Genomic DNA, 15,792 nt, shown 5'->3' with positions numbered 1-15,792 from the left:
TCGCCTAATGATAAAAGCTGAATAGCTTGACTAATTTTACTACTTTAGGTAATACATTCTCTTTATAAGGTACTACATGATCTAAAATCCATGGTTTTCAATCCAGTCTGTAAGGCATCTCGTGATGCAATAGGAGAAGAAAAGAAGAAATACAGCTCAACGAATGTTATACAGTGTTACTCATTTACTAGCATCTGTGATAAGAATTTTGTTTTTTACTGTACGTTTATTGAATGTCTACTGTGTCCCAGCCTTATCCTTTGCATTGTGGGAACAGAGTGGTGAATAAGACAGACAAGGGCCTGCTTTCATGGGATACACATTTTAGTGTCGGGGGGTGAGGGGAGTGAGACAGTCAGCACGTATAGATAAAGAAGATAATTGTAAAGGATGGTAATTGCTGTGAAGAAATAAAGCAGGGTGATAGGATAGTTAGAGGGATGGCAGTTTTAGGAACAGTGATTAGAAAAGGCATCTCTGAGAAGATGACATTTAAGCTGAGATGTGAAAAATTTTAAAAAGCCAGCCATGTGAAGATCTAGGGAAAGAGCATTCCAGGCAGAGGGAACAGCTAGTGCAAAGTCCCTCAGTGAAAATAAGCTGGGTGTTTTGAGAAACCGAAGGGGGCAGGTATGGTGGGAAATAAGTGATTTAAGTAGGGAAATTTGGGAGAGAGCAGATGCCAGACAAGCAGTCCTGTAGGCCAAAGTAGGGAGTTAGGGTTTTATTCCAGTTGCAATGGGAAGCCACTGGGGGATATTGAGTAGGGCTGTGATATCTAAAAAGATCATTCTGGCTGCTGTGCAGTGGGGTGGGTAGAGGTGAAGATGGAATCTGGGAAAGTAGGAGTATTGTGGTATGATTCCACATTAAGTAATGTTAGTGACTTAGATGAAAGATGTAGTAATAAAGATGGTTAGGAGTAGATAGGTTGAGGATGTGCATTTTCTATTTTTAAATATTAAGTATAAGAGGTCATTATATGTAGTTTTCTCACATTCATCAGTTCTCTTCCACTTTTGCTGCCCTGTTTGTAGGTCTTTTTTTTTTTTTTTTTGCCTCCTGTCTAGAGTCTCTCACTTGTTTAATTGTTTTCTTCAGATCTGTTCTCTTTCTCCTCTAGTCGAATCCATGTGTTGTTACAGCCTTATTTTCAGAAAGCACATCTAGTCATGCTACTTGCCTAATCTAAAGCCTTCTCTGACTCTCTGGTCTGCCGATGAATGGATTTACCCAGACCCCTAACACACACATGGTTCCCTTTTAGAGTTTTCCAGCTCTCTTTCTGTTACTGACATCTAGTTTAACTCCACTGCAGTCTGAGAGCATGATTTCTCATCTGCCAAATTGGTTTGGGTGTGTTTTGGGGTCCAGAACATGGTATATCTTGGTGAAGGTTCCATGTGAGCTTGAGAAGAATGTGTATTCTGCTGTTGTTGGTTGAAGAAGTACATAGGTCTCAATATATTCAGTAGATTGATGATGTTGAGTTCACCTGTATCCTTCTGATTTTCTGCCTGCCAGATCTGTCCATTTCTGATAGACAGTTATTGAACTTGCCAACCATGATAGTGGATTTTAAAAGTTCTCATTGCAATTTTATTAGTTTTTGCTTCACACAGTTTGATGCTCTGTTTTTAGGTGTATATATGTTAAGGATTGATACGTCTTCTTGGAGAATTGACCCCTTTATCATTATGTAATGCCCTTTTAAAGAAATCTTTTAATTAGTGTTAGCCTGGTGTATTTTTCTCCATTCATTTACTTCTAATCTAAATATGACTTTGTATTTAGAGTGGGTTCCTTGTAAGTAATATATAGTTGGGTTGTGTTTTTGATCCACTCTGACAATCTCTGTCTTTTAGTTGGTGCATTTAGACCATTGACATTTAAAATGATTATTGATACAGTTGGATTATTGTCTATCATATTTGTTACTCTTTTCTGTTTGTTACCTTGTTCTTCATTTCTATTATTGTCTTCCACCCTTTTTCAGCCTTTTGTAGTTTTAATTAAGCATTTTATATTATTTCATTTTCTTTCCTTTCTCAGCATACCAGTTATACTACGTTTACTTTTTTTTAGTGATTGCCTTAAATTTTACAATAGGCATTTTAGATAATCCATATCCACTTTCAAATAACACTATACCACTTCACTGGTAGTGTGAGTACTTTATAATAACAAAGTCATCCAAACTCCTTCCTCCCATCCTCTGTGTCATTGCTGTTATTCATTTCACTTATATATGAGCATATATATATCTATGTATGTTTGCACATATACATATATATAAGCACACATAGTTGAGTACATTGTTGGTATTATTTTAAACAACTGGTATCTGTTATATCAATTGACAGTAAGAAAAATAAGTTTTTATTTTGTTGCACTTATTCCTTCTTATGTTTTTCCTTTATGTAGATCACAGTTTCTAACCTATATTATTTTCTTGTAAATCACTTCTTGTGAAGCAGGTCTACTGACAACAAATTCCCTCAGTTTTTGTTTGTCTGAGAAAGTCTATTTGTCCTTTACTTTTACAGGATAATTTCACAGGATATAGAATTCTAGGTTGGTGTTTTTCTTCTGTCAACACCTTGAATATTTCACTTCACTCTCTTTTTGCTTGTGTGGTTTCTAAGTAGAAGTTGGATGTTATTCTTCCATTTGTTCCTGTACAGATAAGGTGTTTTTATTTTTGTTTTTCCTCCCCCTCTTTAAGGATTTTATCTTTGATTTTCTGTAGTTTGAAGATGATATGCCTAGGTGCAGTTCTTTTGCATTTACCTGGCCTAGTCTTCTCTGAGCTTCCTGGATCTGTGGTTTGGTGTCTGACATTACTCTGGGGAATTTTTCTGTCATTATTGCTTCAAATATTTCTTCTGTTTCTTGCTCTGTGTCTTCTCCTTCTGATATTTCCATTGTGTGTATGTTACATCTTAGGTAGTTGTCCCATGGTCCTTGGATTTTCTGTTCTGCTTTTTTGTTTTGTTTTGTTTTCAGTCTTCATTCTCTTTGCTTTTCAGTTTTCAAGAATTTTGTCCCCATCTACCCTTTAGCTCAGAGATTCTTTCCTCAGTTATGTCTCATCTACTAATAAGCCCATCAAAGGCCTCCTTCACTTCTATTACAGTGTTTTGTTATCTCTAGCACTTCTTTTTGATTCTTTCTTAGGATTTCCATCTCTGCTTTTATTGCCTGTTTGTTGTTGCATGCTGTCTACTCTATCCATTAGAGCCCTTAGCATATTAATCATAGGTGTTTTCAATTTCTGATCTCATAATTCTAACATCTCTGCCTTGTCTGGTTCTGATGCTTGCTCTGTCTCTTCAAATTGTGCCTCTTGCGTTTTGTTATGTCTTGTAATTTTTTTCCTGGTAGCCAGAACATGATGTGGTAGGTAAAAGGAACTGCTGTAAATAGGCCTTTAATAATGTGGTGATAAGGTGAGTGGGGAGGGGAGGTGTTCTTTAGTCCTATGATTCGGTCTCAGTCTTACAGTGAACCCATGCCTCTGGACCATGACCTTCACAAGTGTTTCTAATTCTCGGCACCCTCTTAGATGGGACAGAATGGTTGAAGTGGACTGGAGTTGGGTATTTCCCTTCCACCAGGTCATTTAGGGTCTAAGAATACCCCAGCAGATTAGGCTCTGGTTAACTAGTTTTCCCTGAGGGCAGGTTTTTGTTCTTCTTGTTGTTGTTTGTGTTTGTTTTTGTTTTTGTTTTTTGAGGGTAGGTTTTGTTAAGAACAGAGTGCTATGTTCAGAATGACTCCATCCCCCCACCCCGGTACTGGAAGCCGAGGGGATTTTTTTCCTGATATTTACTATGGAAGCCTGGTCAAGCTCTTGGGGGTGTTCAGGGGGTCCTCCCTATTATTGGGTCCCTCGGAGTATTTAACTCTCAGAGTTGTCCATACTGAGCTTCTAGCAATTTGTTAAGTATTGTTCAGGTTTTCCTATCCTGCATTGGTTCCTGTCAGGGGTTTTGCTTATGAGTTCTGCTCTGGTAAGTTGTGACTCCCTATATTTGCCTGTTTGCCCTGTGTCCTCCACTCTCTTCTAGATCCAAGAAGAGTTGTTGATTTTTCAGTCTGCTCAGCTTTTTACTTGTTGGGAAGGAGTAGTGATGTCCAAGTTCCTTATATGCAGAACCAGAAATCTGAAGTTCCTCCACAGTTCTGCGTTAGATCAGTGCTGTGTCATTATTTCCTGAATGGATTTTGTGTTTTCCATTTTCCATGCTTTGCATTACTTGCTTGTCCTCTCTTGGAATGCTGTTTCTCCCCATTGCTCCCTTTTGGATTACTGAAAACTCATTTTTAAAGACTTGAGTTCATCACCACACTGTTCATGACGCATTTTCCAGTCTTTACAATTGGAAATAATATGTGCCTATTCTGTATTCTAGTAGAATTTCTTAATAACTTTTTGATGATATTACTTAATTTCGTTGGGTCCTATATTTACTTAGACCCGCCAGTGTATTCAATCTGCCAATGTATTTAGTACATTTATATTAATCTCCTCAGAGTGCCAGGCACTGGAGATGCCAAGATAAATATGTCATGGACCCTTAAGAATCTCAAAGTCTAATAGAGAAAGCAGCCAAAAAAAGTTACGGTACAAGATAACTGGTGCTATCATGGAAAGAGTATGTATGAGCACTTTGATGTTAGCCCAGGTCTCGTCTTTCAGATCTACTGGTAAACCCTTAAAGGGCATGGACCTGATCTTGTTTTTGTGCCACTGCAGAGTCAAGTTGATGCTTAATAAAGGCTCATGGATTGTGAATCTTATCACTGATGATCTGTATTGTTCAATTTTAGTAGTAACAATCTTTAACATTTTTAGTCTTTAGAGACATAGCATGCTTTGAAAAAAAATACTGTTATTAGCCTTCTAGTCCAAGTTTAAACAAGATAATTTCATCTCATAAGCTGTGTTGTTGCCATCATTATTGAATTTATTTGATCTGAATATGTATTAAATATTATCTTCTCCTCAACTAATTTTAATATTCCTTTATTCTACTAGCCCTTTTTTGCCTCAAAGGGTTTTGTATTCATTTCAATTAATTGTTGCTTATGTCAACCTAATGAGGTTGTTACTGTTCTCATTTTTATTACTGAAAAAAACTGATAATCAAAAGGTAAATCAAGGAACTTCTAATTTACAGCATTTCTAATTCAGAGCTTGAATCGTCCATTCTGAACCAATTTTGCCATGCTTCAAAGGCTGGAACATTAAATGAAATAAAGTATTACTTAAAATGATGGGAAATACTGAGTTCAGAATAAAATATCATTTCCATACTAAATGCCAGAGAAGTCTGTTATTTGGTCTATCAGGGTCTGTTCTAAAAGATATTTGTAGTGTATATAATGTCATTTACAACCTAACATATTTATAAGCTATTTATGAACAGTATCACTCTTTCTTCAGATGCATTTTCCTCTCTCTTGAATTAAATGATTAAAATTCTTTAACTATTATCATTGTAACTTTGACTGTATTTAAAGTTTATCTGATTGCCTGTTGGATATGGTAGTCAACCTCTTCAATTCTTGGTCTTTTATGTTTCTGGTTATTGTAATGTTATTACAGTAGCACTTCAGGCCGCTCTGCTCATTAGTTAGTTACCTTCTTTCCTACTTCACTCTCCATGATATGGTTGGATCTCTAAGAATTCAACTTTCTCATGTTAGTGCTTCCTTTTGGTTATAGTTTATATATGGATCAAGCTTTAGCTATAATTGATATAAGCAAACTTTGTCTTCTCAGTTTTTTCTTATAATTTAATATTTTTTGGATTCATTAATAATTGCTAAAATTCCCTTTTAAAATTATTGATGTGTGCTGTCCAGGCACATGTTGCTGTATAAATTTAAATTAAGTAAAATTAAAAATTAAATCTTAATTTACAGTAGTCATATTTCAAGTGCTAATGGCTATTGGATGGGACAACACAGATATAGAACATTTCTATCATAAAAAGTTTTACTGGGCAGTGTTGTGTAGATAATTTGTTGTTATGTATTTGTATATGATATGAATGCATTTTACTTTTTATTCATAGTGAATTTTTAGATATGGTCTGTGCTAAATACTTAACTTTTATTTCCTTCCTCTGCCCTTAAGAGTACCTCCATGAATTTTTACGATATATAAGTCTCATCTGAGTTTCTAGTCGAATTTAGTTATTAACTTACATGGTAGTAGGCAACTTGAAATTAGACTACTTTGCAAATTTTTCCTATATTAATGATAACACAAAAGTAATTTTACAAGGTGAACTTACTGATTTTTAAAATTTTTCTTAAAGTCATCTTCTCCAAAGTTCCCATTTGGAGAGAAATAACTGCCAGTCTTCTGGTCCAACACTGTTTGCCACACTGTACAAAGTTAAGATGTCCTAAATGTTGGTCTCTTTTATATAGTTTCCTCCAAGCCCATTTTTTTACTTAAATAAAAAACAAATTCCTTAGGGAAGGAAGATTTTTACAAGCAGTTTCAGAGCAGAATTGATTTTGGTTTGTGTTAATGCAGACAATCTGCCCAGTGTTAAAATGTTAAAGAGAAAAAAAGAAAAACACACAAGCTGCCATATTCATGTGATCACACCAAAATAGCAGCTTGTATTTATATTTTCAGTCTCCTCGAGGTGGACTGCAGGCACACATGAATGAGGGGATGTAGTTGGTGTTGTGTTGTGATTTTATTTAATGCAGGCAGAGTACATGCTTGTGCATGCACGACCAGCCCTCACATATGCACTTGTTCACAGCCGGGAAAGCGAAAACGACAACACAAGCCGCTCTCTAAGAGTTGTCGGCAACCTGTGTGTGTGTTTCTTAAATATTAAAGAGGGGAAAAACAGATTTTCAGGAATACAAGAAACAATTCTTCTTGTCAAATGGCCTGTAGTCCTGCCTCATTTGACAACATTTAAGGTAAAAACAAAATATTTTATTATTATAGTTGCATATATATATATATTTAGCAATATGTGTTTTCCCGTACTGCTCCTGTTTTTGACATGTATTTTTCCCATTTCTGTTCCATTTAGGCACACAGGTTCTTACCACACATTTACGCCAATTTATGGGATTTTTTTAAATTTGAAAAAAGTTCTTTAGGACTTGAGTGAAAATGTAGGTGTGTTTGCCGCAGGACGGACAGTCATAGTGCTTCGGTGAGCGTCCTGATGCTCCTCATGTTCGGGATTTGGAAGCAGTGCTACATGTAGTGGCAGCGTGGAGAGAGCACCGTGAGCTGCCGACCGGAGGAGGTTTTGCTTTTGAGATCCTCCTTGTTCTAAATTAAGCCAGGTTTTTCAGCACTGTGTATAGTTGTGGGATCACATATTAAAGAAGGTTCAGAAGTAAAGTCTGGTGGGTGGTCAAGTAATAGTTCATCCTAAAATGTTCCTACCAGGTATAACCAGTATAGTAGTAGAACATAATCTGTTCAGAACTTAAGTGCAGATTCAGAGTTGAAGCTACCTTAGTACTTCAAGGGTAAATGCTTTGAGTTACTTTAAAATGTTTTAATTGTTGAAAAACTGCAAAATAGAGTCTGTATTTTCAGTTGTGAGAGTCTTGCACTTAAAGTGCACGCATCTATCTACTTATATATTTTTTTCCTAATTTTATACCTTTATGGTATGAGTAGGAAGTTTTTTGGTTTTGTGTTTTTGGGGCAGGGAGGCAGTGGGGTCGAGGGCTTGCTGTGTAACTCAGGACGTTGGAGAACTAGACAGAAGCTTTGATGAAATGTCTATTAGATGGTGACACATCCCATCTCCTGAAACTCCAGCCCCACCTGCCCTTTCCCCACTGTGCATTCTTTGCTGTTTCCTGTCATTATAACCCTTCTGCTTCATCATCTCACTTGTAAGGTGATTTCAAACTCCCACCTTCCATGTTAGCCTCTTGGAGATTTTCTGCTATCCTCTTAGGCTGGATTCTACCTGTTGTCATCACAACAGATTTCTACATTTTTTTTTTAACATTTTAAAATCAGTATTCACCTTCAATTTGTAGCCTGTGAAAGCTGTATTGCTGTTGTCTTTATTAACTGGAGAAACAATGACTGCAGAACTCTGCCCCAGCCTTCTTCTGCTTCACCTTTCCACCTCCAGTCCTTGAGTCTGTAGATTTCATTTTTATTTTTCATTGGTTTGTTTGTAGGTTTGTGGATTTTATTCACTCATTCAACAAATACTACTTGAGAAATTACTATGTACTAGCTACTCTCATGGAAGTTGAAGGTCCTGATAAAGAAAATGGTGCCTGTTTTACTCTTTTATACATCATGTACATTTTATTGTAATTATCTCCCTTTAATCAATGTGCAAAATTGTCTGTTTTCTCTCCTAGATTTTCTTGAGTGCTTAGTTCTCCTGCTTTGTATCTGGCACCCATAATAGGCATTTGTGTTATTGGTAGTCATCTAATTAAATCTCTTTAGTTTGCAAACCTGGAAAGTTGAAACTAAAAAAGAATATGACTTAAGAAAATATAATTTGTTAATGGCCAGAATGGAAATAATGCCTGGGACTTGTAGTCTTTCCACAACTCTGTAATATTTTATGTTAATGTTGTTTGCCTAGATTTAACACTTTCTCAGTTCAAGAAATATTAAGTGAATACCTTTTGTATGCAGAGCACTCTGTGGAGCGAACAGGAGATGGAAACATCGGTGAGTTATTGTTAAGTCTTACTCAGAAAGAGATTAAGTAAATATGGTGTGTGCCCTCTAGGCTGATATACTCTAATGCCGAGTTTCTCAACCTCGGGAGCATTGACATTTTGGACCAATTCTTTGTTGTGAGGGGCTGTCGTGTGCAATATAGGATGTGCAGCACCATCCCTGACCTCCAGCTGCTAAAGGCTCTGTGAGGCATGCTTTTAAATCTTTACAGGGCATCAGGGCATCTTGTCTGACAGAGGGTTCTGTGAGGCACCACTTTAGAGCTTTCTGAGAGCTTAATGAAAGATTTTACACTCAGTCCCTTGGTTTCATCTTTAGACCTTTTTTTTTTTTTTTTAAATGTGTTTTAGATTTGATGTTTGCCCAGAAGCAGCGTTGTAATGTTGGCATCATTTGCTGAAGAGAGAGGCTGAGAATGAGAAGTTTTATTCTCAGAGTCCTAGAACCTTTACATTTACTAGTTCTTCCTTTTGCTTTTCTCCTCTTTCATTCTACTGTAAGTTCAAGTGTAACTCAGGCAGCACCTTCAGCACTCTGCCTGGATAGCTCCCTCGCTAGGTCACTGAGCTTATGTGGTACATTTTCTATTTTCTGTATAACTAGAGGCTGCCCTGTTGCCGCTCTGTAATAAGGAAGCTTCTGCCTCCATTTTTCCTATAATATTTTCCTTATTTTCATTTAAGCCCTCACTGGCTGCCTCCTCATGGTCTGTCTTTTGCTAGCAGCCTTTTTCATATCCTTTAATACTTCACTGGTGCTGTATGCAAGGTCCTTCCAGCTTCTGCCCAGTCGCATAGGCACTCCTACCATGTATTCTATGATTTTTTAAAAACACCCCCAATTCAGGTATCTAAACCTGTATTAGTTATCTGTAGCTGCATAATAAGTTGACCAAAACCTAGTGACTTGGAACAATAATCCTTTATTTCAGAGTTGCTGCATATCAGCGGTTGGAGAGCAGCTTAGCGAAAAGGTTCTGGCGTAGGAGTCTCCTGAGATTGCAGTCGGATATGAACTGGAGGTGCAGGCATCTGGAGGCTTGACTAGGGCTGGAGGATCCATATTGGTTCCTCTCCATGTGGGTCTCTCTATGGGACTGCTTAAGTGTCCTTTTCCAGAGAAGACTACTTCCAGAGCAAGCAATCCAAGAGAGGAGAATATTCTAAAGAATTTGCACATGTATTTTTAAAACCACCACAGTCCACAGGTAGCTTCCCAAGCCTCCCGGATGACCTTTTTCTTCTATCTAGCTGGATGGAAAAATGTGTATGGGGCCCGATTGAAGTGGAGGTAGGGGTTGCATTTTGTGGTCATACATCACTTCCACTCTCATTTCATTGGCTAACACTCGGTCACATGTTACAGCTCACTGAGAAAGAAGCTGAGAAATTAAATCCAGCTGTGTGCCTGCAGAGACGCGAAAACAGATTTGGTTGAATAGGGAGAGTGGTGAAACCATCAACCAAAACAGGGAGCACAAGAAGAAAAAGTATGCGTGCTTTCATTCTGTATGAAATTGCTTCTCTTGACGGTTTTTGCTTGATTTTCCACTTTTTCTTTGATAAAACAATAAACCAGAAGAAGGTATTATCATTATTTTGGTGTTTAATAGTATACTAGGGAGTTTCCATCAGCTCATTTTATATTTTGGATGAATACTTGTTTTGAAATTCTGTTTTTGAAGTATGGGCATAACATCGGTTATTGTTCCTTCAAGTCCTTGTGTGCTTCTCTGTCCTACTGCATGATTATAAACCTTCACCAAGGGCTTTATTTTTCCCCCTGGGGCATCTTATTGAATACTTGCATCTTCAGTAATTCATCTGGGCCCAATGCTTTGTCTGTTTTAATACTTCTAATTACCTAATTATGTACTATAATGCAGTGACAAAGCCCTTTATCATTTCACTCTTTTCTTAACCCTTTTTTTGCTTAGGAATTTTTTTTTTTTTCTTTTTGGTCTCTTTGTTGTCTGAGGAACTCTTCCTTATAGATGGCCCAGAAATTTGCCTGGCTTCTCTTTATTGTCTGTCTGTATTATGACAGACCATTGCCCTGTTGAATATCTTTCCATTTAACTTACATCAGGCACCTGGTTCCGGGCTGTTGGGGCTCTAAAGTTGTTGTGTGGTTGTTCTCCATCCCTCTTCCTGATTCATTCCCATATACTGCAGTCACGTGGGAAGATACCCAAAAGGCACATAGAATAGTCTGGTTGTTGTAAACTATTTTTGTGACGGAATTAGTGGCCATTCTGTCATTCATTTAGATGTCCACAACAAGTATCCACGAACAAATGTAATGGAAGTCAACAAGATTTGTCAGAATTATGCTGACTTTACTTCAGGATAAGTAAAAATTGATGAAGGGAAATTTTTTTATTATAGATGTGTTTTAGACAATGAAGGAAGATAAAATGATAGAATTAGAGTTTTACTATTTACAGCCTCTAATGAATTAATAGATCTAGGCAATGATCATCAATGGTTGCTAGCATCATAAAAATAAATAAGCTAATATATGCATCCTGATGGAAGTACACAATACCAACTGTGTAACAGTTATCTATTGCTGCATTGTAAACTACCCCAAAGCATAAAACAACAGCATTTATTTTCTTGATGAATGTACAACTTGGGCAGGACTGAGCTGGACAGTTTCTTTCTGTTCCACATGGTGTTGGCCAAGCCTGCTTGAAGGGTAAGGGCTGGAATCATGTGAAGGCTTGTTCGCTCCCATGTCTGGCTGTGGAACTTGGCTCTCGGTGGAGACCTTCTCTGTAGCTGTGACTAAAACACCTCCATATGGCCCCCCGGTGTAGCTACTTGACTTCTTAGCAGCATGGTATCTGAGTTCTAAGGATGTGTCCAGACAGAGAGCCAGACAGAAGTTGTGTCACAACCTCACTTTGTGGGAAACTAGTCACTAAGGCCAGCACGCATTCAGATGGAGAGGAGTTAGGCTCCTCCACCTTTTCACAGGAGAAGTGGCCAAAGAATTTGTAAATGTGTGCTAAAACCATCATACCACCCATGAAGAATTCTGTTGAAAATTGAATTTGAATTTGATGAAGTCTCTAGACCTTACTACCAGTTTATAAGATATATAGGTGGAGGAATGTGTTAAGTAACAAAATAGAGGAACAATAAGAAAAATTCAGAATGTGGGAAGTTTCGATGCAATAAATAACCTGGCTTCTTTAACAAATATGTTGCAGAGAGAGAGAGACAGAGACAAGGACGAGAAAAGAGAGGGGAAGAATAAATCTTAAGAGATATATCAACGAATTGTAGTGTATGGACATTTCTTGGATCTTGAACAAACTGAAAAAAATTAGGGAAATTTGCATATTGCCTGGATACTTGATTTAATTAATGGATTATTTTATTAGTAGTAGAATGGTTATGTTACATGGTTATGTTTTTAGAGTCCTTTTAGAGATACATACTACAATATTTATAGATGTGACATCTCAGATTTGTTTCAAAATGCAGAATTGAGGGAGGAATATATATGAAACAAGAACTGAAATGGCAGTGAAATTGGGTGATGGATCTGTTGAGTCTGCTACTGTCTATTCTTTAGAAATGTTTGAATTTTCCATAAAGAAAGTTTTTTTTTTTTTAAGTCTTATAATGAAAACTATAATGCCTATGAATTTTGGGTTATTTCAAGATGCAGAACAAAACTCACACCCCAAAGTTTTATGTCTCTCGGTATTAATTTGCAATATGTAAAATTTGTCTGATTATAAGTTCCTTCATACATCTTGAGAGAGAAACTGCTGTATTTTAAATACTGATCAGTTAAGTTAGAACTGAAATACTACTTTTTTTTTCCATCAAGAAAAATCTTAGAGTCTCTTGGAGAGCCCTCATCTTTCCAGGTCCCTGGTTTGGGGTGCCCCTCTTCCCCATGGCAAGACACCTGGCTTCTGACACCATGCTGCTGGGTTGACCCTCGGACCTTGCTGAGCTTCCAAGCCCCTCCTGGCAGGTCAAGAATTGGGCCGGAGGTTGGGACAGGCACGGAGGTGTGGGGGGATTCCCTGTGCCCACCCCACCCCAACCCACAATATGAGTTCTGTAGGGGAATGGTGTACTGTGGACCTCAGGTTGGAGTGGGGCTAGTGCCCCAAGGCGTCCTGAAGACCTCTCAGGTGGAGGGTGAGTGGGGAGCTGGGGTGGGGCGCAACTCTGAGGGGGCCTCCCCCTAGCCCTGCATTGCCCCACCTGGGACTGTGAAGCTGGAAAAGGAGAAACTGGAGCAAACCCCCAAGGAATCCTGGGACGTCAAAGCTCTGCAGAAAGACCTGGAACAATTGGCCAAGCTTTTGGAGCAGAAGAGGATCACCCTGGAATATACTCAGGCAGATGTGGGACTCATCTGGGGGGGGTTCTCTTTGGGAAGGTGTTTAGCCAAACGACCATCTGTCATTTTGAGGCTCTGCAGCTCAGTTTCAGTAATGTGTAAGCTGCGGCCCCTGCTGCCCAAGTGGGTGTAGGAAGCTGACAACAGTGAAAATCGACAGGAGATAAGCAAAGCGGAGACCCTTGTGCAGGCCTGAAAGAGAAAGCGAATGAGTCTGGAGAAGCCAGCGAGAGACAACCAGGAGGACCTGGGCCTGCAGTGCCTGAAACCTGCCATGTAGCCAGTCAGCCACATTGCCCAGCAGCTCGGCCTCAAGGATGTGGTCTGAGTGTGGTTCTGCACTGGTTGCCAGAAGGACAAATGATCAAGCAGTGACTATTTGCAAGGAGAGGATTTTGAGTCCCCTTTCTCAGGGGCACCAGTGTACTTTACTCTGGCACCAGGGCCCCCTTTTGGTACCCCAGGCTATAGAGGCCCTCTCTTCACTCAGTCCCTTCCCCTGATGGTGAGGCCTTTCCCTCTGTGTCTGTCACCACTCTGGGATCTCCTATGCATTCAAACCGAAGTGCCTGCCCTTCCCAGGAAGGGGGGGCAGAGAGAGGGGGAGGGCTAGGGAAAGAGAACCTGAGGTTTGTACAAGGACTCTGGAATTAAGTTCTTTATTCACTGAGAACAGATTTGGGAACACAAAGGGTGTGGGGGCAGGGAGTTTGGGGGGAAGGTACAGTCCAAGGATGCTCTTGTTTTTAATTCCCACATCATTCATCACTTTGTTCTTAAATAAAGAAGTCTAGGATACAGTAAATAAATAAATAGAAGAAAAAGAAAAATCTAAACTGTATTGTCTAAATTTCATCATGGAGTACTTTAATATTAGTTTCTCTTTGGTTTTTATCTATGTCAGAGTTTCAGTCTCACTCATTTACCATTTTCATCTTCTGGCCAAATGCAGAAATTACTTCTCTTGGAGTTCCATTTTCTGATAATAACAAAATTTATCTTCAGGCCCATTTGGTGTGAATTTTGTTCCCTTTTATTTGCCTATCAAATATTTGGTTTGAATTAATCATAAACTTAACACAGTTTTAACTCAAGTTTTTTTCTCTACCTCATCTTTACAGAAGTTACTACCATTTCTTTCTTTTTAATGAAACTGTGGAGTCACTATTGATTTTCAAAATCTTAACAATTGTTGAAGCCAGCTTGGGTCTGTATTCTGTGATTTTCATTATTGTTTCAAAAGTAAATATGCCCCATGGTGTTCAAATTACTTTACCTATCCTGAAGCAACACCAGATGGCATGGGGTAAAAAAAACAACAACAACAACAACAACATAGATGTGTAATGGACGGCAGGGAAGCTATTTTGAAACTTAAAACATATCATTAAAAACTGATTATTACTGGGGGGCCTGGGTGGCTCAGTCAGTTGAGCATCGGACTCTTGGTTTCAACTTAGGTCGTGATCTCGGTGTCATGGGATTGGGCCCCAGGTCAGGCCCCTCATGGGGCTCTGCGCTCGGCATGGAATCTCCTTGTCCCTCTCCCTCTGCTCCTCCCCCATTCCCTCCCACCTCTTTCTCAAGTAGGTAAATAAACAAAATCTTTTTTAAAAACCCAAACTGATTATTACTATTCCTAGAAAAACTACTCACTGTACTTTTCTCCCTTATTTCTGATTCCTATACATGGTACATCTTCTGGTTTGAAGCCTAACAATAAAACAATCAAGTATTTATTGTGGGAAATATGTTATTTTTCAGGTGTATTCATCAACCTTATGACCTAGGTACTTCTTGGTAACTCTGAACTTACGGAATTTTACCTAAATGTGTATGTCTGACTGACTTATAATTGATGAGTGAAGCAGTTGGAGAGTACTGCTGCCCTAACTACCCAGATATGTGGGGGCAGGTATTCATCTCTGTGCTTCAGAATCCTTACCTGTGACGTTCTGACTTAGACTGGATAATCTCCAAAGACTTCTTCAGCTTAAAACTCTGAGTGTAAATTCTTTTTCCAACTTCTTAAATAGCATAAACTTTTATATCTTTTAAAAAACTTTTCTATATCTTTCTACCTTACTTATTTGATGCTATGAAACCATCAGAATTTAGAGAGCAAGTCATACTTTTCTAAAAAAGAGTGTATCATGGAACTTCATAAATTGGCACTTTAGGGTTGTAGAGTTGTAGATAGTGTGCTGTTGCGTAGATATGCTGTGTCTGCCTAATACACATTTTTAGTTGATTGGGTATTTGCTAAAAGTGGGTAATTTAAATTATCTACCTGCAATTTAATTCTGGTAGCTCTCTTGTTTTTAATCTTGCAAGTGGTTAGTATGCATTTAAATGAAACTATGAATTGGTATGTAATATAATTTACATTTTTAGTAGTTAGGTATTAAACTCTTACTATATAGTTCATGGGTATTTGTTACAAAGTGGATGTTGCAGTTTTTAGTACTTTCTTGCATAATCAGTTCAGATTGCATCAGCTACACAAAATTTGGTTGTGCCGGTGTGCATGGAAGATTTCCAAAGAATAGTTAATGGAGGGGATGTGCAAAATCAATTAAGTCATGTGATCTATATTATGGGGCAGGAAGCCTACTTAAAGACATGGCTAGGATGGTAACTAGACTTATGGTGGTGATCATTTTGCAGTGTATACAAATATCGTATCATTATGTTTTACACCT

The 15,792-nt window shown here is 38.2% G+C and overlaps 1 protein-coding gene and 1 pseudogene across 7 annotated transcripts in view; both read left to right on the top strand.

Moving 5' to 3' along the window:
- TBC1D5 (TBC1 domain family member 5) overlaps positions 1-15,792 on the top strand; it is a 568,425-nt gene that overhangs the window by 320,101 nt on the left and 232,532 nt on the right. For 5 of the 7 annotated variants that reach the window (XM_032408767.1, XM_032408765.1, XM_032408766.1 and 2 more), the window contains one exon: positions 8,672-8,707. The exons of the other annotated variants lie outside the window; for them this stretch is intronic. In XM_032408767.1, the coding sequence (XP_032264658.1) occupies positions 8,672-8,707 (36 nt within the window). The remainder of the gene's footprint in view (positions 1-8,671; positions 8,708-15,792) is intronic. 7 annotated transcript variants of the gene reach the window in all.
- LOC116635062 lies at positions 8,714-14,539 on the top strand (annotated as a pseudogene).

Source organism: Phoca vitulina, unplaced genomic scaffold, assembly GCF_004348235.1.
Source record: "Phoca vitulina isolate PV1807 unplaced genomic scaffold, GSC_HSeal_1.0 scaffold10, whole genome shotgun sequence".
NCBI classification, from domain to species: domain Eukaryota; kingdom Metazoa; phylum Chordata; class Mammalia; order Carnivora; family Phocidae; genus Phoca; species Phoca vitulina.
The sequence above is the reverse complement of the archived record's forward strand: the minus strand, read 5'-3'. Positions and strand labels throughout refer to the sequence as shown.